The following is a 24,937-nucleotide window of genomic DNA, read 5'->3' as shown; positions in this document are numbered from 1 at the left end:
TTATTTTTAAAAAATTCTGCTACACGTCACAATAAAAGTGTAACTTTACTCTTAACACCAACGTGTTTATTATATAATTTTGTTATAGGTTACATTTTTAAATATTTATTTAAAAAAATATTTATATTTATTTTTATTTTTAATTAATTAATTACATCTTTTTACTCAATTTTTTATTATAATTATAATTTTAATTATAATTTTAATTATTTTTAATACCTACAGAGACAGACAGTTTGTTTGATTAGTGGATTTTTGTCCTGCTGCTGGGACAGTTTTTAAGTGTATCACTTGCTACTGACTCACACACCCATTCATAAACTATGGACAAATGTCCATTTAGAGATGCCAATCAGGCCACAATACATGTCTTTGGACAGGGGGAGAATACTGGAGTACATGGAAGAAACCACTGAAACACAAGGACAACATACATGTTGTCTGCTGATGCAGAAATCGAACCCTCAGCCCCAGGGGTGCGAACTTGTTAACCAAGTACTTATCAACTGTGATTCCCCTCACTCAATTAAGATTTTGTCACAAAGTGGCTTTAGAAATTAGATTTAGTTTTAGATCCCTGATGAGCAAACCCAAGGGAACAGCAGCAAGGAAAAACTTCCTGAGACAACATGAGTGAGAAACGTTTAGAGGAAGCAGGTCCCAGAGAGCCCATTCACAATGACTCTATGGTGAGGTTATAGATCATTGTTGTAATACAATACAACATCAAACTTACCAATTGTATTGAAATGATGTATGTCTATGATCACAACAGCTATATAGTTCCTATATACAAATCTCCATTTTCCTAACTGAAAATACTGACATTTATTATCAACTATTTATTAACTCATTATTAACTGTTCATGGAAAGTGCAGTGGAAAATGAGACACAACTGCACAAATCATGTTATCGTTCATTCAAGACACAGCAGATGCCTAATTAGAATATGAACTGGTTAGTGTTTCTGAACTTAGACATATTTCTAATTCAATATCATGTTTTATTGTAATGCAAGAAGGGAATATATTTTCAAGGTAGCACCGTGGATGTGAAGCTTCTTAACTTATTATCCAGAGTGTTATAAAGAGACATTGCTTATGATATTATATAGCATGTATATACAGAATTATTGCCATAATATAAATCAAGCAAAGAATCATTGGACTTCTATTAGTTTTATTGTTTTCAAATTAATAATGTTATGATAATATAACAAGGAATCACACTCATTTGCATTAGAATGGCTGCACAAAGAATGTCTTCACAAGAAATACCTAAAAAAAATCTGGCCATGAGACACTAAATTAAAATATTCACAATGTTTATATTCCAGAAGTATCACAAGAATATTTGATAATTTTGGTGACACAATTTCCTGTGGTATTCTTCTTTGGGCAAATAGGCACAAGAAACATTTATACTTCTCCATATGGCCTTTGTATCCAGTCTTTGTACAATTATTTAGCAAAAAAAAAAATCTACAGCAGGTGATGGAAAAGACGTTCCCTTTTCATTTCTGAGCTGAGATTTTCATTTGAGTTATATTTCTAACTTGAGGCTATATGAGAAGCGACACAGGCACTTGAAAGACACTGAATATGCACATTAAACTGTGTACACAGTCATGCAGTGATATAACATTGGCAAGAGGGCCTCAAGGTGAAGATATCGAAACACTGCATATAACAGCGTGAGTAATTCCAGCCAACTTGCAGTGAGACGCCTCTTTATACAGAATGCTAAAGCAACAGAAATAAAAGGGAACCACCTTTAGCATCATATAACTTATATACAGTTTAAAATACATTTACACATCTTCCACCATTCGTTTTTTAACTATCAAGCTTGTCCATAATTTTTGCAGGAGAAGGCAAAGCCATCCAGTTTGCATAAACACTATCATTGGCATATCTTGTAAATTCTGGATTAGTTGCATCATGTCTGTTGAGCAGTACCGGGCTCTTCTCAGGCCAGTTCGGGTATGACATGCCTAAAAACGAAAACATATCACTGTTTCTGCACCGAAGGAAAAAAAAATTAGACGGCAGACAGTAAGGCTCTCAAACAAAACTCGGTTATGTTGTTTATTTTCAACACAAATCTTAAAATTTATGTGTAAGAGTGCATGAGAGTTGTCTCAGCTCCCGATATTTACAAAAAGTGTTTCTACATTCATGCAGTAACTTACTGTGATGTCGTGTTATCCATGTTTTATCCTTAAGTAATCTTTATTGGTGTTTCGTTATAAAATAACATAAAGCAGTGCAGCTTTCCGAGTATACAAGGATTTTTTTCATGTTTCCTGATTATCGGGGCATTAGGATGGCTGCATAGAAAGTATGTTTATTGCTAAATACACTAAATGACTAATATCTAAAGCCTTGTTTGTTCAATCATAATGGAAGAGTTTAATTAAAAGCCTTACTGCTTCTTTATCAGCATTTTGAGCCTACTATAAACACTGAACTTCTGTAATATGTAAAAGATATTACAGAGAATGTCAGTATGTGATTCATAGTAAACAGATTTATTTAGATGGGACCTGTTTCAAATGTAAATCCAAATAAAACTATAAATCACAAAAGTGAAAATGATCCAGCTAATACAAAACAAACAACTAAAACATATGAAATTATACAAAAATGTCCATCAAACTTACATTTCCTAAAGTCTTTAAATATGAGCAAATGTGAAGTTGTGAATGTGTTCATGTACATCGGAAGCAGGTCCAAAATCAGAAATCTGATCATTTACACCACATACTAACTCATTGTAAAATCTCAGGTAGTTCTTAGACATCTCTTACGTTCATGCCATTAGCACAATCACAATCACAGCACATCCTCCCTATGGAAGCCATTCAAAGACAAATAGATTTTATTTGTTGTTTTAGAATCGAGTGAATGCATGGGAAATTCTACCATAGAGCTTGTTTTCAATCCAAGTGGAAGGGAGGGTTCGAGGGAGAGGGGCGTTATTACAGTCCACTAGAGGAGTGTCCTCTTCAGACAGAGTGTCGTCATATAGCAGGGCGTCTGCAGGGGTGGAAGCTGCCAGATCCAGATAGTCCTTTCAGCAGAGAAAAAGACAAATAAGACTGGAAAGAAATGCAAGATGGGGCCGAACATAATTCTTGATAAAGGTAAACTTTGAATAATGCATGAATAATATTTTCAGAATTTTGGTTGATGTCATAATGCTAATAGTAACTTTGCTTTATTTAAGAGCAAAAATACCTAGTAACATATTATCCTGACACTTACCTTGAGCAATCGTACCATTATAATAAACCATAAACCAGTCAAGGTCCTTGGGTTTAACACATGCTAATCAATAGTAAGCACTTTAAAAATGAACTGTTTAAATTCTTATAGCTGAATGAGCAAAAAATTTGAAAGTGTAATAAATCTTATAGTGAAATGCAAGCAAGGTGTAACGTATTTCCTAAGGCCATTTGCTCACCCGCTCCTGAACTTCTTACATGCCTTGAGTCAGCAGGAAGGAAATACAAGTGCCTTGGGCTGGTAAAATTAAGGCCCAGGACTGCTTTCATTTTTGCATGCGTATGTCTTTGTCTATAGTCTTTTCTGGTCATGCTTACTCTGCTTTTCACCATCATCTTCTCCAGTTCTTTGCTGATCTCACTGAAGGTTGGTCTCTTGTCCGGTTCTTGCTTCCAGCAGCGAAGCATCAGGCTATACCTGTCTCATGAAAGACAATTCATCAGCCACATATCATATTCTCGCATAACCGTGTTTTGTGTTCATCAGTGCCTATTTATTAGTGTAGAAGACAAGCTATCTTGGTTTTGTATGTTATAACATGCATGCCATTCTGTAGATATCATTTAGAAAATGATACTGAAATGGTATTAATCATGCAGTGCAAAGAAACACACATTTCTTCAGTGCAGTTCTCAGGTTTTTCCATCCTGTAGCCAGTCTTGAGAAGATTAAAGAGCCGCTCAGGTGCAATGCCTGGATACGGGTTTCCACCCAGGGTCACAATTTCCCATAACAGCACACCGAAAGACCAACTTAAAATAAAAGAGGGAACTTTTAGAGCATAGTCACTGACATAAGTCATTAGAATTGTTTTATGCCATATTATACAGTATATGTACTTACACATCGCTTTGTGTGGTGTATATATGGTCAAACAAGGACTCAATAGCCATCCATTTGACAGGAATACGACCCTGAAATGTGGGAATACAATATGAGGTACAAATATTAGTGAGCAATACCCTCAGTGATATGTTGTTAGCATGTCCATGTAGATTATGTGTTACGTTTGTAATTAAAAAGCAGTCAAAACTATGTGCCTTGTTTCAGTTCTGCATAAATAAAAAAGGGATTTATTTGAAACAAGACATGTTTAGCATACAGTATTACCTTGCTCCTCTTCACGTAGGAATCTTCCTCATATACATCCCGAGACAAGCCAAAGTCTGATATCTTCATCTTCCTGCCCTCTGCTACAAGTACATTTCGTGCTGCAAGATCTCTATGAACAAGCTACAAATAAAAATATGACATTCACTAAGTGTAACTGCATTCTTATATACATTTTTATATTTTTCCATATACTTTCTTCCCTCTCACACCTCTATAGTTATTCCTATTTGTATTTGTAAGTTTTCTGAAATTCTATTCTATATTCTATTTTTTTTAAATTATTTGTATATTTTTATTCTTATTCATTTAATACTCACTTATTTTTTGTGATTCTATTTTTATGGCACAAAAAGCATTTCACTACTGTGTGTCATACTGAGTGTGCTTGTGTACGTAACAAATAAAATTGTAATTGTAATTTAATAAAGAATACTTCATAAATATTCTATATTCAAAACCGTAACATAAAATACAGTCTTTTATTCATTGTCTGCAACTTCTTATCCAGTTCAGGGATCCTGAAGCCTTCATTGAAAGACTAGGTGCATGATGCACACCCTCACACTTTTGGACAATTTCAGTTCAAACTGCAGGCCATGTTTTTAATAACTAAATGACCAAAGGAAACCTACATAGACAGTAGATGGTAACCACTGACCCAGGAGCTGTGAGACACCAACATACCTGCTACAGCATATATATATAACCAATTTAACTAAGTCTCAGTGCAGGTGTACCTTCATTTCAGCCAGGTACTGCATTCCTCGAGAGATCTGCCAGGCGAACGAGATGAGGTCTCCCATGGTCAGAGCTCTTTCATCTGGATTCTCGAGATAGCTGGAGTTTCGGTTGGCATCGTTACCCATATAGCTGGGCCCCACTTTCCGGCTCTCTCTCAGGAAGTTTCGCAGTGATCCATATTTGGCATATTCAACAATTAGATAGAGCGGACCTGGAAAGACAATGGACAGATAATGAGGGCACAAAAACATTAAAGGATTGCAACAAATGGTCGTTTAAATAATTGAGGAACCCGCAATTTATGGAGTAAGAACGGATGAAAAATATATATTTCTTACCATCTTGGCTACAAGCTCCGTACATTTTTATTACGTGTGGATGGTTGACCTGCTTTAGTAAAGTGAATTCTGACAAAAGGTCACGTAGCTCACTGTGAGAGGCATTTTCTGTATCAAATAGAGAGAGGCACAACACATATATTACACAATAATACAGTCCTGCGGTTACATTTTCATATTTTGTGTCATTTACTTTAGAGAAGCTTAGTCATAATATAATTGCACCCACATTCATTATTGCTAATTCTTACTATAGTTACTAACTGTAAAGCCACTTCGCTAATGTAACAGCTATGCCAATCCATTTCACAATCGGATTTTGTGGCCCTGACCATTTTCAATGTCAGTGTATTTAGGTAATGAATACTCGTACTTCTACTAATAATAAGAATAATTAAACTATATACATTTTTGTAGCCTTTGGTCTTAAGAAAAAATTGGTTGCTTTTCTCACCTTTCAACATTTTAACAGCTACTGTAGTGTATCCTGCCTTTCCTTTAAGTCGGAATGCTGTTGCTTTTACGACCTTCCCAAATTCTCCTTCTCCGAGAGTTTTACCAAGGACCAAGTTCTTTCGTGGGAATTCCCACTTTGGATCCTCCTGTTAATAAAGTAAATACAAAATCTATGCCTGAGAAAATGATTGGGTTTGCTCTAACACTTTGCAAGCCTTTCCAAAAGTAGACTAACCAGTCATAAATGCATTTCAACAAAAAACATGGAAGAAGAATAAAATGCTCTTACAGGTATTTTGAAGGTGTCGATGGCCACCTGGTTTTCCATGGAGTCCAGAGATCCTCGTCTAACGTTGTTGGCAGAGTAGCTGATAGGATAGGACTGGGCAGGCCTGCGGAAAGTCATCTCAGCTGATGCGATGGGTGGTTTGGGGGTGTTCTTGTGATAACGATGGATGAAATAGGAGGAGAGGAGGATGGAGACGATGAAAGACAGAAGGACTGCTGTGGCTATGACAGTCTTACACATATCATCACATATCTCCTCTGCATGAGAGAAAAAAGCACTAAATGTTAAATTGTGCATCATTTTGAACCAAAAGAAATCCATAATAATCACAATGAGAATTCAAGGGAGCAAAAAACCTTATTCTGTCAACAGTATCTTCTTCTAACACAGACACATGATTAATAACGGAAAGTCTGAACAGAAATACAAATGAGTTCACCTTTCATGTCATCCTGCTCACAAAAGCACTTCTCCGAATAGCAATAGCAGGTTCCATGTCCTGCCTTAATGCCAAGCATCAGGCCTCTCTCATGGCCTCCAATAATTGGCTCATCTAAAAAAGACAACAAACACACTAAATGTATCTAGCAATAATAAAAGTAATCAATAGCACAGAAATTATACGGTCCTAAAAGCTTAACTTTTACTCACGGGTGCAATCCTGAGGACATATGGATATATTTTTGCGTTCAATCACATCACAGTAGCCATCTGGACATGTCTGCAGGTCTGGAGAACAGGTGGAGTAATTTTCTGATATCACTGTAAAAGAATGCATATGTAAATGTAGAACAGTGTTTTAAAACTCAGCCTACAAAAAACAGACATATTAAAAAAAATGCATAAAAAATACAGTACACACACTTAGTGCGTTATATGTCGAACAGTATATATCGATATTAATGACAAGACACTGTCGCGAGGACACTGAAGTGAATTATGAAAGATTAATAATAAGACAAATCACCTATTTCTGTGCCTTGTCTCCACTGACATCTTCCAGTGGGAGTTCCCAGGCCTCTGAATGTCTCACACTCCCCACGTTGTCTCTTCTCCGCACAGGCCAGTGAACGCTGTCCCTCTATCCTCAAAGGATATGCTACAATACAGCCATAAACACAAACTCAGCTACATTACACTCAACCAACACAAAATTCCCAGAAAATAGCCTGCCGAAGTCTCTTGTGGTTAGCTCTTTTTACCAAAGGTATATTTTTTACCCTGTTTTGTCATGCCCATGTACAGCATTGAATTTCATATCACACTCTACAGTGATGGTTCTGCTCATATGAACGCAAATACGCAGGGATTTAAGAATTTCTTGGTTTCATAAGCATTTCTCTAACCTACTAGGTAAAAAATGAATTATTTGCTTATTTTTACATAAAATATTTTACACCATATTTTAGATTTTAACATAAATGTTCCGAAATAAAAAAACTGTTTATATCTTCAAACTAAAAGGTGAAATCTCACTCATTTCTGCTCTATAAGATGCCCCAACAGCTTGCGTCTAAAAAAACTGATGCTAAGTTAAACTACTAAAATTTTGTGTCCTGACTATTTTTTTATCAGACTTGAGGTAATAAGATCATTCACAGAAAATGTCTGATAGGGAACCCAAATGTACTGTTAAAAAGGGTTACGTCTACAGCAGCCGCACTACAAAAGATACTGAAACTAGTCATATTGGTGAAACTGATTTAAACTGCATATAGCACACTTTGATTGCATGACTAAGCAATCCCAATCAAGCTAATGAGCAGTGATCTACAAACCTTTTTAGACGATAGAACAGTGCTTACCTTCGCCTTCAAAAATGATGTTGACTATTGTTTTTGACTGAAGCTGTTTATGCTGCTCCTGAGCAACAAGCACAAACTGCAGCTCTTGACATTCAGGTCTGCGTAGTGGCTCTGTGTCATTAACATAGAGAACACCAGACATGTCCTCCAGATTCCGTGCCACATCAACTGCCGTGTAGCAGGACTGAACGTTAGCTGAGATGTTCCTGTCACCCAACTCTAAATGGTATGCAATTTCAATACCCTTGAACTTCAAGCAGTTGTCCACACATACTTTACCAATCTAAAAAGAATAATCAGGAGCAGACATTGTCATTTAACCAGCTATATTTTGATAAATGCCTCAATTAGATTAATGGGTAAGAAATGCATTTTATAAATGTTGCTTCATTACTGATAAACAGCATATGTACAGTACTGCTTCAAAGGTCAAATGATCTAGTGAGCTAAATGGACACAAATAAGAACCAACTTTAACCACCTGTGAGTAGGTCATAGCCTTCCGAGTCAACAAATATATGTAGGTGATGTTACTGAAGCTAATAGGAACTGGCAAAATGGTAACATTGAAATGCAGCATCAGAGTTCCTCCAGGGCCCCGAAATGTAGTGTCATTGACCAGATAGTCCAACTGAAATGAGCGCTTTTCATCCACTGAAATATTCCTATTAAGACGCAATTCTGCACAAGGACAAAAAAAAACACAAAACAATTACATTTCCTTTGAAGAAGTCATAGAGATCAATCAAACTGAACCAGACACAGTGCTTCAGCATCCTTACTGTACTTATAGACTGTCCCTCGCACATTGCCGAAGATGAGCTTTTCCTCACTGAAGTTTTGCTGAATTGTAAATGTGTCTTTAATCCAGGAGTCATTAGTCATTAGCGTCCATACGTACTTATTCTGACTCTGTTCCTTGGGATAGGTAGAAGTTGTGTCTCTATCATAAACAAACATATTGCCAAATGCAGCTCCCTGCAAAGACCAAGAAATATTTATTAGACCTCGATTAAACGGATTAAACAGGAGGATAAAGATTCATGAAAATCAAAGAAAATGTGATGTACCTGAAAAAATCATATGGTATATATTTTACATTATATATAATATATTTTACATAACACAAACACCTTCAAATTCCAGACTTCAAACTAACAGACAGCATCTTCGGTGTAATGCTCACCTTACTGCGACTAAATTCTATAAGCACGTCTTCAGTGTCCGTGCCATTCACATAGGGTGCATTGTCATCCTCATCATATATATTGATATTCAGAGGAGTAACAAGAGTGTGCAAAGTATCTTCTGTCTGTATCAAACACAATAAAATCAGATGATAGACCTCCTTCTCCTCACGGTCTACAGGTGCTGTGACTACCAGCTCAGAAGTGGTGCCATTAAGTGCAAATGGCACTGGAGACTCTGCACACAACAAAAATGAAAATCAAGTCATTATAATGAAGCTGTTTAATACAACACTATAGGCTGTAGAGAAGAAAAATGTATGGATTGACTTCTCATCCTCATTATTATTATTTTTTTTACCATTAATCTATATTTGTGTTCATCCTTTTAATCCTAATGCTGCAATAATAGAAATAAGCTTAATTCTTCTTTGCATTTTGAGATATTTCTGCACATTATTCCTATCGTATGCTTGCAGATGTGTATGGAACTTTAAGAACAATACATTTAGTCTTTCATATTAATACAGCTGTTATGAGCAACACTAATAAGCTATGAGCAACATGAAACATCAGATTTTTCTTATATCGGTTATACTCAAATAATGATGCTCAATCCTTTAAAGTTTAACATGATCCTAAAAAACAGCCTTTATTTTTGATGGTACCTGATTTCACCCTGTAGCTGATGGTGTAGTTGGGGCAGAGGTCTGCATGGGTAAAGCGACGAAGCTGGCGCAGTGGTCCAGGTATGCGGTTCTCCTTGATGTGAGGGTTTACGTCTTGATCAGGGAAGCACAGTTTCTCTAGTTTTATCTGGCCACAGGTAGGCGCTGTGGCATTGAAGAATGTAAGACTGATCTCCACATTAGAGAACTGAGTGCATAGAGTTTTCTGAGCTATGGGAGCTGCTGCCACTTTCAGGGTCAACCTCGTTGCATGTGAAAACGAGCTGCTAGCTAGAAGATATACAAAAAATACAACAGTAAAACACTCATAAAATATTTCAGAGTCTCTTACCAGCTTCTTTAATATACTAGAACCAAAATATACTGTATGCATTAAAGCAAACATAAAAACATAATATATTCAAATATATACTGAAGTCTGGTTTATATTCCTGTTAATTAGGCTTAAGCTGTAAAGATCCCTTAAAAGAAGCAAAAGTTCTTAAACTCACATATTGATTCAAAGTCAGTCCAATCCAGAGTTTTGTTCATGTAGATCACTCCTGTTACAGCATCGATATGGAACCATGATTCATAATGAGCAGTTTTCTGGAGCTTCCTCCAGTACCGGCAGAAGTACGGCTGCTCTGAAGCTTTTTCCTGCATGGCGTGTACCTGCAACACTGGTGTACCTGCTGCCTGGCCAACATAGATGCTCTCTGAGTATTTGGTCTGAGGAAAGTACAGTCCCCAGGAACCTGCAAAAAATGAGTGGAGCAAAAAAAAAAAAAAAAAACCATAAAGCTGTTTACAGAGACAGGAAGACAATTTTATTCCCCTTAGTAACCATCAGGGCCAATTCATATTTGATATTAATTAAAATATGGCAGAAGATACGAGGATTTTCTTTAGTTCTAGTTTTTGTTTTCTCATTGCAATAACATAAAACCAAGAAGAAGGAAATATGTTTAATGTTATTTTAAAAATCTATTTCAAATAAAATATATGGAACTTTTCCAACAAAATATAGTAAATGCATTCTGGACTAGACAAAACTGAACCAGACAAAAAAAAACAACAACAGATATGAGCAGCCCAGGCACCACATTGATTATGTGAAAATAATATTCTGCTTTATCATACCGAGTTCGAGTGTCAAATACACATATACATATACATATATTTCTTGACTTATCTTGATTTAGTCCAGTTCTAAGTTTTGTAAGGGATAACAGATGGCCTTATCTGTAACAAACATCATCTAATGTATTTAAATAAAATCTGGGTTGATAACAACACATTAAAAATACATACAGCATTTCTACCCCTTTTACTGGTTTCCCTCGATTCAATATAAGTTTTTTTAACATTTGACCTATTTTATGTTTCTCTCAAACATAGAAATGTATAAAATTACATGAATATAAATTTGGTAGATTTGAAATTTTTAAAGATCGGAATCCGAGAAAATACAGATTTTATGTAAATTAGGCCAAATGTCTAGAGAAAAGTACATACTTTAACTGTGGTTAAACTTAACATGTAGCCAGTCATAGATTTCTCTCATGTAAGCATCCATGAAATGGAGTGCAAAAACGTGAAGTACAGCTAAGTGGAGTCAAAACTGAGAACCTTAATTATGTAAGTGCGTTTAAAGTTCCTAAAATAACTAAACACCTGTATAGAAGCAAACATAAGATTCTGTTAACAACAGTATAACAAGTATAGCAACAATGTTACCGAAATGACATATATCTGGACATATATATTCAGCATTGATTGCTTATTGCTGAAGAAACCTAGCTATTTGAGTTCAACATATAAACACTTTAATTTGTTTGACCACTCGGAAAACATAAACAGCCTGAATGATTAAGCTTTGGTTTAACTGAAATAAAATATGTATTATTAATATACTAGTTTTGTGTTTCTGGAATTTTGAAAGGTAAATCTCAAAAACAAAACTGAAAAATGAAACAATAGGAAATGTAATTATAATTCATGTAATACATATGTAATTGACATATCCATATTAAATTTTTTTTCAGCTTCCAAGCTCCAGAAACCTGTGTATATGACACTTGTCCTATTTAAGAGCTGCATCATTCATAAAACCAAATGTTACTCAATGAAATCAAGAAACACATCCAGGTTTTAGATCAAGTGCTTTAGTGAATGACAAGTAAAGCAGTATCTCATATGACACTGACAAGCCTCCTAATGAATTTCTCACATGTCAATATAATGTGGTTTCCGTTTCTCCTTGTAGTCACCTTGGGAAGTTTAATTATGGTGGATAACATAATACTGTGAAGAAATGAATCATTACCTACAGTGGGACTGTGCGTATTGGGGGATGGGTAATCTATAAAACACCATAACAGCCCCATGTGCTTTACGGGAAATTGGAGAGGCGAGTGTTCGGTCTGTAATTATATCCCTCTTGTGTTCCTGTCTGACGGCTGTGGGCAGCCACTTAGGAACGTAGTAATATCATTAGCAGACATAGAAACTAGATTTTCTATTTCTGTTGTTGTAGTTTAGGCTTTGGCTCTGGTTTCAGACACTGATTTGATTTAACTGTGCTGGGATGACAGGAGGTAGGATTGATGGATACACGGCGTACCTTCCTGAAGAATGAAGATACTCACAGGCTCACTCCAAGCTCTTTTATTAAAAGCCTTGCTTGGACACAGGCAAACATCAAAAAGAATGCAGTCAATTTATAAGTTTTGTATCAAGGCAGTGGACTCTCTATATTTAATTGTTTACTGTATAATCCTGTCACAAAAGTGGACAGTGAGATATCAATGCTTCACCAAAGCAATGTATAATGTTTTCAAAAGGATAAAGGTTTAAAAAATTATTGTGGATTTGGCAATAAATCACATTAAAGATCCTGAATTTAGAGTGCCACTTGAATTTATATAGGTTTGCTTTATGATACAGACAGTATCCATGATTCAGAAACACAAAAGCCAAGTTCTGTTCAGGGCTTCAAGGTTATCACCATAAAGAGACATTTCCTTTTATTTGTGATCAAATCTGTGTATCTATGCAAATTCAGAAGCAAAATAAAAATAAAGTATATTCTTTGAATATGATATAGAATATGATACCAATTCAATAGCACTACAGTATCCAGCGTGTCCTAAACTCTTTCATATATACATCTAATGATGGATGTGATGGACAGAAAAAGGTTAATTCAGTCCATGATAAAAACCCATAGCAATATGTACGTTTTAGAATTTAGTGACCTTCATGGTAGACACATGTTATTACAAGTAACTTGTAAAAAAATATTTTGCAGCATGAGTTTCTACACAGTTTTGTACTGAGACTAATTTGCTGTTTGTGGTAATTGAATTTTATACGATTTCAAGTCTTCAAAATAAGACCATAAGGATGTAATTACTGTACTCATTGTCACTACAGTATTAGAGCACTGATATAAAAAATAAAAATGTTACTGTGTGCATCAATCTGACTATCATAGCAAAACAGATATCAAATATTAGCTAGATGTTAGCTAATAGAGTAGCAAATCAACCCAAGGGCTGCTAGTGTCCTAGATAACATGCACAAAAATGACATCTCAATGATGCTGCTTGCAGCTTGTCATCATAGCACTGTTTTAGAACATTTTAGCAGTTGCTAATTGTATTCATGTGTGCTTTATCATATGAATAATGGCACAAAGAAATAGTTTTTTGCTGATTAATCATGGCAAAGGGAACCTGAGCTATATCTACTTACAATATAGTGAGATTGTAGAAATTAAATAATCATCCTCAACAATCACCTGCTATTGGGTTTAAATCACAAAGGCTAAAAAAATGTGTAGATTTTCAATAAAAATACCCTACTTTGTATCTACATCTTTCCAATTGGCACAAGATTGTTGTGAAGTCACTGAGGAATAAATTATGCATGTTGTGCCAACTTATTTGTCCATTCTAGGGTAGCTAATCTGAGCACTTTGCTGGAAAAATGCTCTTTATCTGGAGCAAGTCACAAAGCAGTAGGAAGTAGCGAAAAATGTTGGAAAACAGCTCCTAGCTAGGTTATCAATGTGCATTATTTAGCCTTAGACTCCTGTTAAAAAAAATAAATAAACAGTCACTGGTTTTACAGACTGTGGTAATCAATTAGCTGGCTAATAAAAACTAACTAGTAACAACACAGAGTGGAAAAGTGAAAACAAATGTGCCATTAAATCATACTTGGCAGACATGGTTGAGCTTAGGTGTTTTAAGCCATTCATACAAGTTAACACACAAGCCAGTTAATGTTAGTAAGCTAGTCAAAACTAGCTAGTGTTTAAGACTATGATACACAGGTTGTCACTGTCTTTTGGGAGAATCTTCATGTCTCTGCCTCAATACGTGTTTTAATTGACACAATCACACCTTACAGTATCTGAAATAATAGCTGAACATTTCATGATATCTGGTCGTGGTGTTATTACCATTAAGGATTTCAGGTATGACACACACAAGCACAAGACCACTGTATTCCCCCATAACTTTTTAAGACTTTTTTTGTTCAGCAATTTTCTTGTGAAACTATTATAGCTGGTCTCATTTTAATTATTGATAATGAAATATGCACTATTATCACAATCACGATTATTCAATATAAGAATTCAAAATAAACATATGAGTAGATAAGAGTTAATATTTAAGTTTTTTTTTAATGATGTTTAATATACAAAAACAAAGGACAAAGGACAACTGAATGTAGGTACTTTAGATAAGTATAATTAATTTAATTTGATATTAATATTAGCATTGATAGTGAGACATACAACAAGAAAATGACAATTTACCTGCTGTAGTCTCTGAATACAATAAGAGCAACAAGCTAGACTTATTTACATTTAGAGAAGAAGAATCAGGCAAGGCAATACATTATTAAACTTAAATATACTGTAAGTGCATATCTCTTGATTATAAATATGCAATGCATTTACTGACTAGACCTTTTATAGCCACGGCATGGATCATGAACCTAAAGCACTATGGTGCAGCCTACTGTATTGATTTCAGCTCCCATGCCAGTTTATTATTATATGTACACATACTCACACACATAGGTTCAAAAGCAATATCTAAAAGATAATCTATTTGTTGTAGAATTAAATAAAATTAACTAAAATGTAATAAAAAAAGATGCTTTAAAAAGAATGAGGCCATATTATTAGGTAGGGCTGTAAAAAAAAAAAATCTATCAAGCCCATTGTATACTGATATACGTTCCAAAACAGCAGTCTGCAAACCTTGGACAAACCTCACCATAGATTTCCAGTCTTGCTGAAGGACAGTGAGACTGGTGTATTGGCTGCTCAGCGAGTCAGCTGAATGATGAGGAACGCCCTCTGGTTCGGTCAGGACAAAGACACGAACTTGATTAGCTCAATGTACGCCCCACCACAGAGATTTAGCATCTATGACATCATGAGCTGTTACAGAGAGAGAGGGGCTCTTCTTTGCCATTCTCATGAACTCGACAGAAAGCGGAAGCAGGCAAACAGTCAGAGGAATCTACCATCCCATAATCCACTTAGCAGTCAAAGAGTGCAATTCATGTGATGTTATGTGTAAGTCCTGAGATGCATTTACTGCAATTACCCGTTGTTCCGTTAAAGCAACATGCCTGCAGCTGAAATGACTCAAAATTACTACATGTTTATGTAGCAATCATAATAATAATGTTCATAATGCTCCATGCTAGTTTTGTACTGAAACACAACAGCTCAGTATAAATGGACTTGATGTTTGCTATAGTCAGAGGAGCTCATGAAACAAAGTACTGATCTGTGGGAAAACATAGCTCATGCCCTTTCATTCAAGGTCAGCGTACACAGCCAATGTCGCCAAACAATGGCTGACTAGAAGTCAAGTAGTTCACCTGACAGCTGGTCAATCATTAGCATTAGTATTGAAGAATGGCTAAAGTGAACACTCTCCTTTCCCTCAACAAAATGCAGATAACCTTATCAGTCAAACCACCAAAAACTGTGGAGCTGGAAACAATGATAAAATAAGAAACTGGATGAATCATTTGAATATCTCAGAATTAAAATGCAAAATATAAATCTATCATAATTCAAAAATGCAAACACATCAGTATTACTAAATACTTCTAAAGCAAATAAAAATGACTGTATAATATGTGTATAATATAGCAAAGAATCATTAGCCTGCCACTGCAACGATTTAATTAACTAAAAGGCTGCCAATTAAACTACAATTCAATTCAAGGGCTGTTATTATTGATCATTATGTTCCAATTTCCCTTCACCATTTTCTAATTATGCCTGAGCTTTTTTCAAAAAAAGTTGAACAGTTGTTTGTAAAGCTTTTTAAGCTATTTAATAAACAGCTAGTACAGAGTGGGCAAATAACATACTAATTTATATTTTTAAAAAATCACAAACAGGATCTTATATATACCACAATGCAAATATTTCAGAAATGTTTGTCTGAAATTCAATCTTAACTCAGGCTTTAGAATCCTTTACAAGCAAAGGACTGCTTTAATAACTTATTATTAAACAGTCATGGCTTTCTAAATAAAAACAGGCGGGCATTTTAATGTAATACCAATGTAACCACCATCACCATCAAGTTAAGCAAGGAATAAAATGCATCAGGAATAGACATCACTCATTAGAAAAATCTAATTTAAAGTCTGCTGCTGGATTGGGCTCTACATTTAAATTTGGTTTGTAAGCTCTCTTGGGATTGCCTAGGACATTAGGGCTCACAAATGAGAAACCTTTACACAACATGTTCTATTCAATGCCATTATTATCAGGCCAATTACCAGCAAATCTAATCTAGAGTTTAAAAATTTGATTTAAGATGGACTCAAAGATAAAAGGGCAACAAGGACACAAACAAACAGCACAATTTAGACTTTTTGAGGTTGTGATCCAAGTGATAATCTATTACAGTCCAATTGAAAGATCACTGTGATAATTACCCACTCCGCATGAACCTGTGGCTTGCCCATGCATCTCACCATGGGCTTTTCTTGTCTCCAAGAAAAACGGCCATAAGGAAATACGCCATAAAGAAACATAATTTATTTGTATTTTTGTAATGGATTTACCCGCCAGGGTATCCCTCGTCTTATGCCTCAAGTCCCCTGACGACCCTGCATGGAATAAGGGGTTCAGAAAGTAGATGGATCTGGGTCACATCAGCTAATTTCATTTCCCACAGTGTACCATGGCTTCACTGGACTCAATCTCCCATAATCCATCTGCACTCCCAAGCTCACAGTCACCTTTGTGTAGATCACGTTCACCTGTTTTAAATGAATGTATTGTTCCTGTTATTGTTTGAAAGAGCTTTGTTTTCAGTTGTTCTTTGGGAAGTACATATTCAGTTCTGTTTGTCTATGATGATATTAAGTCTTTATAGTCTTACGATTACCTGGTTTTGACACTTTGCTTAGTGTTTATTGACTTTGTCTTAGCATAACCCTTAAAATTCTTGTCTGAACTGTTGAATAATTTCATCTTCATTTGCATCTGCAAGCTTTTTCCATTTTCTGAAAGTTATAAAAATCATAGACTAAATAATCATGCCCAGTGAATGTTATAAAAAGGACAATCACTGATTAGTCCTTTTTAAGTAACTGGAAAAGAGATAACATAAGCAAAGCCATTGCGATTGTTGTTCATTGTTGTAAATGATCACTCAAATGCCTCACCAACCACTGGAACATAACGTGTAAAGACTCGTGTAGAGAAAAAGAGCTCCAAATGCCCTTGGGACATAATTTCAATCAATGTCTCCTTGTGCCTACACCAGAGCAAATTAGATTCCACTGATGCATGGGATGGAAATGTGACCCTTAACTAACTAAAGGATCAGGGATGGAGCTCCAAAAGGTACAGCAGCCCACAGTACACTACATAGTTCACCCAGACACAATGCTACATGACAGATTCATCCCAGATTAATGTGCTTTCAATCACTTCTCAGACACACAGGCTTTTATTGAGACGTAATAGTTTTGGAATATAAAATAAAAATGCAACCATGAAGTTTACCTTATTATAACAATGCGTATTGATTTATCATACATCTGAGAATTAATAGGATATAATACCATTTTGTGTCTTCTAGTGTATGTCTCTATGCCAGCCTCTGTGCAACACTAACAGAGGCTGGCATAGAGACATACAGTAGAAGACACATAATCCAAGCATACAGTCTGAGCTCAAAAGCTATAGTGTTTGTGAAGCTTAGTACACAACCAGTACCAGCTTTAATGTACAGCATACTGGTTAAATAAAAACAGATCTCATAGCTCAGGGGTCTTTGTCACTGTTGCTTATTAATCCTACAATATATACTTTTAAAGGAAAAATCTTCATATTTTTTGTCAGATATTTGACTTCTTTAAACTTTTTCCCAAATATTCACAACACTTTAAATTCTAAAAGCTCTATCTAAAAATATTTAAGCAATAATACACATTACTCTACAAGCACATAGCAAACATGATAAATAATGTTTTAAAGAATTTCCTTTGCAACTAATAAAGTTCTATCTTATCTTATTCTTCAAAATAACCCTGGCTTTACAGAGCCTGTAATGCTCTTAGGATGAGCATTTCATTAAAATATTCAGTCACACTGAAGTAAATTTGCTACTGGACTATAATATTTATTATAGTTAATTATAATAATTATAATCATTTATTATATAGTATATATTATAGTATAGTAGTATAAATATTGTACAGTAAGCAAAATCAAAGAAAACATGGTTTCAGGAAGAGTTTCTGAGTGATGAATAAAAACAATGTTGGAAACGTAAGAGTAGCATATGAAAGAGAAGTCCCTCCTCTGAAATGCAGTCTAATCAACTTTGTATTTGTGCAATCATACAAAAAGTGGTGACGATAGCAAGAAAATCAGCAAGATTTACAAGCTCTCTGAAAGCAACTCAAGACACAAGCTAAACTAAATCATATAATGTAATAAGTGGCTAAATCAAATAGTGTCATGCATCAAATAAGATTTATTGGCCTGCTCTGTCTCAAAAAGCAAAGGCTGCTGATGAAAATGATTGTGCTAATGCAGACATGGAAAGGGCCAAGCTCACCCTGATCAGCTAGTGCTGCTTCCTTTGCAGTGAGTAATCTCCTGTGACCTGATCATGAGAGATTACCACTTGGGTGAGAGTGTAAAAGGTCAGAAGTCATCCCAGTTCAACAGATAGGATAAGAGGGTCAGAACCATGGATCCACAAATCAATGTTGCACAACCAAACCACAAAAAATTTGGGTCTAACATACATACTTGGATACTTACCTACTTTTGCTCATATGTCAGCCTTGTTGTGATATAGAAAAATGAACAGATCCAGTGACTACAGTAAATAAATATAGGCTTCGCTGACACATTATGATCTGTGTACACATACAGATGCAGTCAAGTTGCGTTTTACTGTGAATAAATTAGTCAGAGTATACTTGCACAGTAATTACCACCTTAATAATTATAGCTTTGTTTTTGCAGACATCCAGACGTAGATCTAAATCCCTAATGAGCAAGCAATGAAAAATTGCCTGAGATGACATAAGGATAAAACCTTGAGTGGAGACAGTCTCAGAGGGGAACCCATCTTCTTCTGGGTGACACCAGAGACTGGGATTTTGATCAATACAGTACAGGGAAAAGGCAACATTCCTACATGTATTGAAAGACACAGGATACCTATTAGAAGTAGGCGTCCTGGTATGATTAATCATTCTTGTGTTATATTACAGCATATTCCTAAAGAATGTGCACTGAACTAAAAATCACAGCTAACTGACTACATTATTAACATAGTATGCACAGCTGCGGACATCATTTCAAAATGCCAAAGGATGTATTCATACAAATAACACATTTATGAATGATATGACAGAATGATATGACAGTATTGTGAGATAATCTCCTGGTATCAATTCCATTCTTCAGTAAACAGAGTATCTCATTCTACTACAAGGTTCATCCTTTCATGTGCTGACTCGAGGGACAGTAATATATGAATTGTTCTACAGCCCAGACTGCCCCACCCAATAGGTTTTCCATAAGAAAACATAAATCTAAAGCTGGATCAAAACAACCGAGCACAAAAGTGACACCGATACACAAAGCCCAGCCTCATTACCAATGTAAGGCGTACGCTCTTATGATGCAAATACATCACATCAACATAAAACGGGTCAATAAATATAAGGATGAGTAATCAAAGCACATAATAATTCCAGCAATTTAGCTACAGTGCAAATGTCAAAGAGATATCCTGAGCTGAGATATTGAAGATAGTGGATTATTTCCCTTAGTCAAAACTCATTACTTTTGCACCATCCTTTTTCATTGGATTACTTGTCATAAAATAAATGAGATCCGTTTTGGAGGTGGAGCTGACAACCATCTCGTGTCTTTAATGAGAGATTTTAAGCCTCATCTGTTATCAGAGCTGTGTGCTCTATTATTTTACTGGCAGTATTTTCCCTTCAGAAGACAAACACACCATGTTTGCTGAGAGTTCTGCCCACCTGCTGCACACCTGCCCTCTGACGGCCACTCAGCCTTTGTTTTCCTAACTGGCAGGAAACAGGGCACTGTACCATTATCAACATGGGCTTTTTCACAGGATGAACAGGATGTACAGATACTGGACAAAATTGTATTACGTTCTGTATTTTATGACATAACAACTTTCATGAGTTATGATTTAAATTGTATATATAAAGCAGGTTGGAAAAAGTATCACTACTTTTTATGTTTAAATTCTTGAAAGCTTTAATAAAGAATATACAATAACTCTCACCAAACCATTTCAGAATCATTTCCAAAATCATTTTCATCAGTTGGCTTTTCCAAAACTAGGCACAATTTCCCAACAGGCAATAATAAAAGTATTAACAGATAAAATAAATGGTTTTATCTCACATTCTGCTTTCATTGGAATATATAAAAATTAGGATAAGCAAAAAACAAAAACATAAGAGACTCACATTAGAATAATTTTATAAATTAAATACTTTCCTGAAGCAAACAGCCATGTGTGCACCTTTACTTATAGCTATCTGCTATTTAAGGACAACTACATATTAGACATATTAGCGATAACTTTGATAACATTGAAATACCAAAACATAAAGTGAAATTATATATTCAATTTCTGCATGCACATAGATTACACATGTTAAACATCTTAAATTAAAACAAATAATATTTAAAACATATTTGAATCTTTTTAAATTAAAATTATCATTAATATTTTATTAGGATTATTTTGGCACTAAAAGCCTAATTTATATTTTATCAGTTTTTCAGTCCAGCCTTTGCTCCCCATCACTTTCTATGATGAGGGAATATAGATATGAGGTGGTCATAGACAGACACATAAAGCAACATGCTTTCTGTATGACCAGAATAGCAATAAAACCTCTGCTATGTGCTACTTTTGTCTGCATTCAAACTGTACCAACGTGATTATTCCCTGTTAATGCTTTCCACACATCCTCATCTACAAACCTCTGAGCTAGACTTTAAATATAGTCATTTTTCAGAGAGTAGTGTTAGTGCAGTTGGACAGAGGGTTTAAAATGGGATTATAAAATATAACAGTGTATAAATATATGGCTTGTGTGAAGCATGTGCCCCCATTTCTGTGGCCACAATACAGCTTTCCACTTACAAAAAGGAAGAGGCACATTCATTTATAGCAGAAATTAGTAAGAGCTACATTACACATTTACAATGTCCAGTTGTATAAAGGCATCATTAATGTGTGTTTTTTGTAGTTCATGACTATTTTTTCCCGTTATTTGCAACATGAATTTTAGTTTACTAATTTCTATATTTAGGTTAGCACCCTGTGATTTCAGTGCATCATTGCCAAGACCTAGAAAAAAAGGTAAACGCTAGAACCCTTAAGGCGACTTCTGTTGTCTCTCTGGGGGACCTGGTAAAGATTTAATTAAAAACCTGTCAGCAAAGCGTTCCAAACTAAAATATTTTAGTTCATTTATAATAATAATAATAATAATAATAATAATAATAATAATAATAATAATAATAATAATAACTTTTTTTCTAAGAGTACATAACTGATAATAGACAAGCATCAGAAACTGCTGATTTGATGAATTGACAATTTCAATGCTGCTTTGTGAGGATTGGATTTTAAAAAACTTATTCCTGGCCCAATTACTCACTGCATATGATAAGAAGAGATTGAAGCTTCTTTAGGTTCTGATTTCTGTATCATATCTTCTTGTTTGTGGGTGGATGTGGTTTGTGTTTTTAGGTGTAGCCAAGGGCAGTCTCCCAGAGATGGACAATAAACGTATTTATTCTCATATTGGAAAATGTTTCCCTCAGTATTAAAAGATTCTATCTGCCATTCAATCTGATTCCAGACAGAACCATATAATATTAAAGTCATATACTGTCTTAAGTAAAACTTGTGTAACTTCAAATGGAACAAGTTTAAATGCACCACACGGATGGTAATGAACTTGTGGATACAAAGGTGTCATTTATTACTTTTAATAAAACATTTTTGGTAAAGGAAACTAGGCTGAGAGCTCAGACTTACCTTCCCAGAGAAGCAAGAGGACCAAGACATGCGTAAAAGCCCGCGTCCTAGCCATGCCGCACAGTCATAAGGGGAATTTCGCGACAACCCTCTAAATCAACCCGATCAAATGTGAAGCGCTTTTGTTTGGGGGAAAAACAAACCCAATAGAATCAGAACTAAACCGGTTAATGCAGGATTCCAAACAAGTCCGTATGCTGAGTATCCCATTGACGGGCTGCTGAGAGTGTGCGCTTGTGTGCGTGTGTGTGTGTGCGCGCTAGTGTGCGTGAGTGTATGTGTGTGGCGACACGCAGGGGGAGGATCAACTCAGCGCACACGCATCTACAGCATCACCAACATTCTCGGATTCCCTAAACAAAGAGCCTAATTAAAAGACATTTATGTCTAACCTACAGTATCTATCATAACTTATACAGTATGAAGTTCTCAGAGCTGAATTAACGCATACATTGTGGAGTTTAACTCATACATTGTTCAAATCACATTAAGTTTGCTGTTTTTTTTTGGTGTATGTTAGGCTGAGCACATGAGCTCAATGCTTGTATGACACTGATCCATTAGTCTGCTAAGTTAGTCTAACAGTCCTTGTAACCAAATAATACATTTTCCATGAATTCTACAACATTTTATAGGCCATTGCCCAATAAACAATGCTTGTGTTGGCTTTCCGATGCAAGATGCAATCACTCTTACACTGACTTAGGAACAGAACAAACAGAAAAAGCTTATGACAGTAAACATAGGCAGTAAACAGGGCAAACAAGACGCTGCACTGATGACATATTAGCAGAACACAAAGAAAGCCAGATGGATACGGCTGATGAATAGAACTGTTGCTAGTAGTTTAAAATATAAGGTTATTTGTTCCATGTGTAGGCTATAGGCTGACATCTATTGCATGGAAATTTCACTAAAGCAAGTAGAGCATAGTCTAGATAACTATTTTTAGTATTTCAATGATAGATGTAAAAAAATAAAAATAAAAATAAATGAATGTCGTATGTCCAATATTGGCTTATGGAATAGATTCAAAGAATGCACAGATGTTTAATCCAATTCCTTTTATTATTATTATTATTATTATTATTATTATTATTATTATTATTATTATTATTATTATTAGTAGTAGTAGTAGTAGTAGTAGTAGTAGTAGTAGTAGTTTAGTACAAAGCTGTTAAATGTGCCATCAGAATCCTGCAGCTTGTTTATCAAGCGTCCTTAAAATAACAAAATAATAATAATAATAATAAAAAAATGCAGTAGTGTTGGCTTTGCTTATTTGACAGTAGGTGACCCTCTGGTGTTACTCAATCTTCTGTTATCTGTTTGCCAATTTCTAAGTTCTAGGTCAACAGTTATTCAGCCTGTTTTTGACAGAACGTTGGGTGCAGTTCAGCAGTGGTAGTGCTGTACATTATAGTGTTAAGGCTCTTTGATAAAGCCAGATCCTGCACTCAACATAACTGAGAAAATGTCTACCCTGCATTGGGATATTCCACAATGCATCAATTTCATTAAATAGCTTAGAAGCTGATGAAGTGTTTCATGTAAATCCACAGTGTTTACAACCAGAATTTGAAAGAGATCAATTCTAGTTTGCCATATGTTCATCTGGCAAGTATCTTTCAACTTAAAACACTCTGAGCTCAATGTTGCTGGTACCTAGACCAATCTTTGATTCTCAAGCAATAAATGATCTCCTTCTGTGTGAAACACAAATGTGAGGCAGCAGGCTAGCGATAGAACCTATAATATTTCCATATACCTCACATTATTCTGGTGAAGTTGGGTTTCAATAACTCTGTGTGCTTTAGGGAGCAACATAAAGGGGCTCTGCTTTCTGGGTAGTCCAATAGATAAAGAAAGAGATTGTCAAGAGAGCCTTTTTCCAATAAAAACATTTAATGTGCACAATGGCTACTCCCTAGACAGTACTAAAAGGAGTGTCATTTGTGAACACATTTGTGAAGTAGTGACATCAAGCTCACCATCCACCTTCAACACATGGAGCAATTGTGATCCTGCTCTTGTCTGATAAGGTGCAGTGTCAAGATGTATTATGAACCGTCCAGATGACTTTGATCTACAGTCTCCAGTGGTTTATATGTAATCAACCAGTACCGAGAACTCTCCATTAGTTCTGAATAGAAACCATCCTGTAAACCATCCTCCATAGTTTCAGAGATGAGTGTTACTGCTATAATTAAATATGTCACATAACATGTGACATATTGAACCAAATTATTCTGGCACAACTACTATTTATTAGTACTATTAGTCAAGGTAATACGGTATATGATAGGTCATGAGTTTTGTTGTTGAGCCAGAAATGGAAGTGACATTAATGGCTGCATGTAAGCCGCAGTCTCTTATTAGCTGTTCACCTCAGTCATATGACTTGTGGCTCTGCCTCTGTCACAGCA

General features: G+C 35.4%; 1 protein-coding gene across 2 annotated transcripts; it reads right to left on the bottom strand.

Annotated features, from left to right (window-relative positions):
- Positions 1–1,163: 1,163 nt before the first annotated feature.
- Positions 1,164–22,783, bottom strand: ret (ret proto-oncogene receptor tyrosine kinase). Of its 2 annotated transcripts, XM_027136371.2 has the most exons (20): positions 22,512–22,783; positions 10,398–10,643; positions 9,886–10,176; positions 9,217–9,455; positions 8,813–9,008; positions 8,512–8,711; positions 8,031–8,313; positions 7,193–7,324; positions 6,877–6,987; positions 6,665–6,778; positions 6,226–6,482; positions 5,935–6,082; positions 5,481–5,588; positions 5,139–5,353; positions 4,399–4,521; positions 4,132–4,202; positions 3,903–4,040; positions 3,606–3,705; positions 2,926–3,073; positions 1,164–1,994 (listed from the first exon to the last, which is right to left on the bottom strand). In XM_027136371.2, the coding sequence occupies exons 1-20, from the start codon at positions 22,564–22,566 to the stop codon at positions 1,837–1,839; spliced, it is 3,333 nt and encodes a 1,110-aa protein (XP_026992172.1). In that variant the 5' UTR covers positions 22,567–22,783; the 3' UTR covers positions 1,164–1,836. The 2 variants fall into 2 exon arrangements, with proteins under 2 accessions (XP_026992172.1, XP_026992173.1); XM_027136372.2 differs by lacking the exon at positions 1,164–1,994 and having other exon boundaries at positions 2,075–3,073.
- Positions 22,784–24,937: the final 2,154 nt, after the last annotated feature.

This window comes from Tachysurus fulvidraco, chromosome 4 (assembly GCF_022655615.1).
Source record: "Tachysurus fulvidraco isolate hzauxx_2018 chromosome 4, HZAU_PFXX_2.0, whole genome shotgun sequence".
In the NCBI taxonomy this organism is placed as follows: Eukaryota; Metazoa; Chordata; class Actinopteri; order Siluriformes; family Bagridae; genus Tachysurus; species Tachysurus fulvidraco.
The sequence above is the reverse complement of the archived record's forward strand: the minus strand, read 5'-3'. Positions and strand labels throughout refer to the sequence as shown.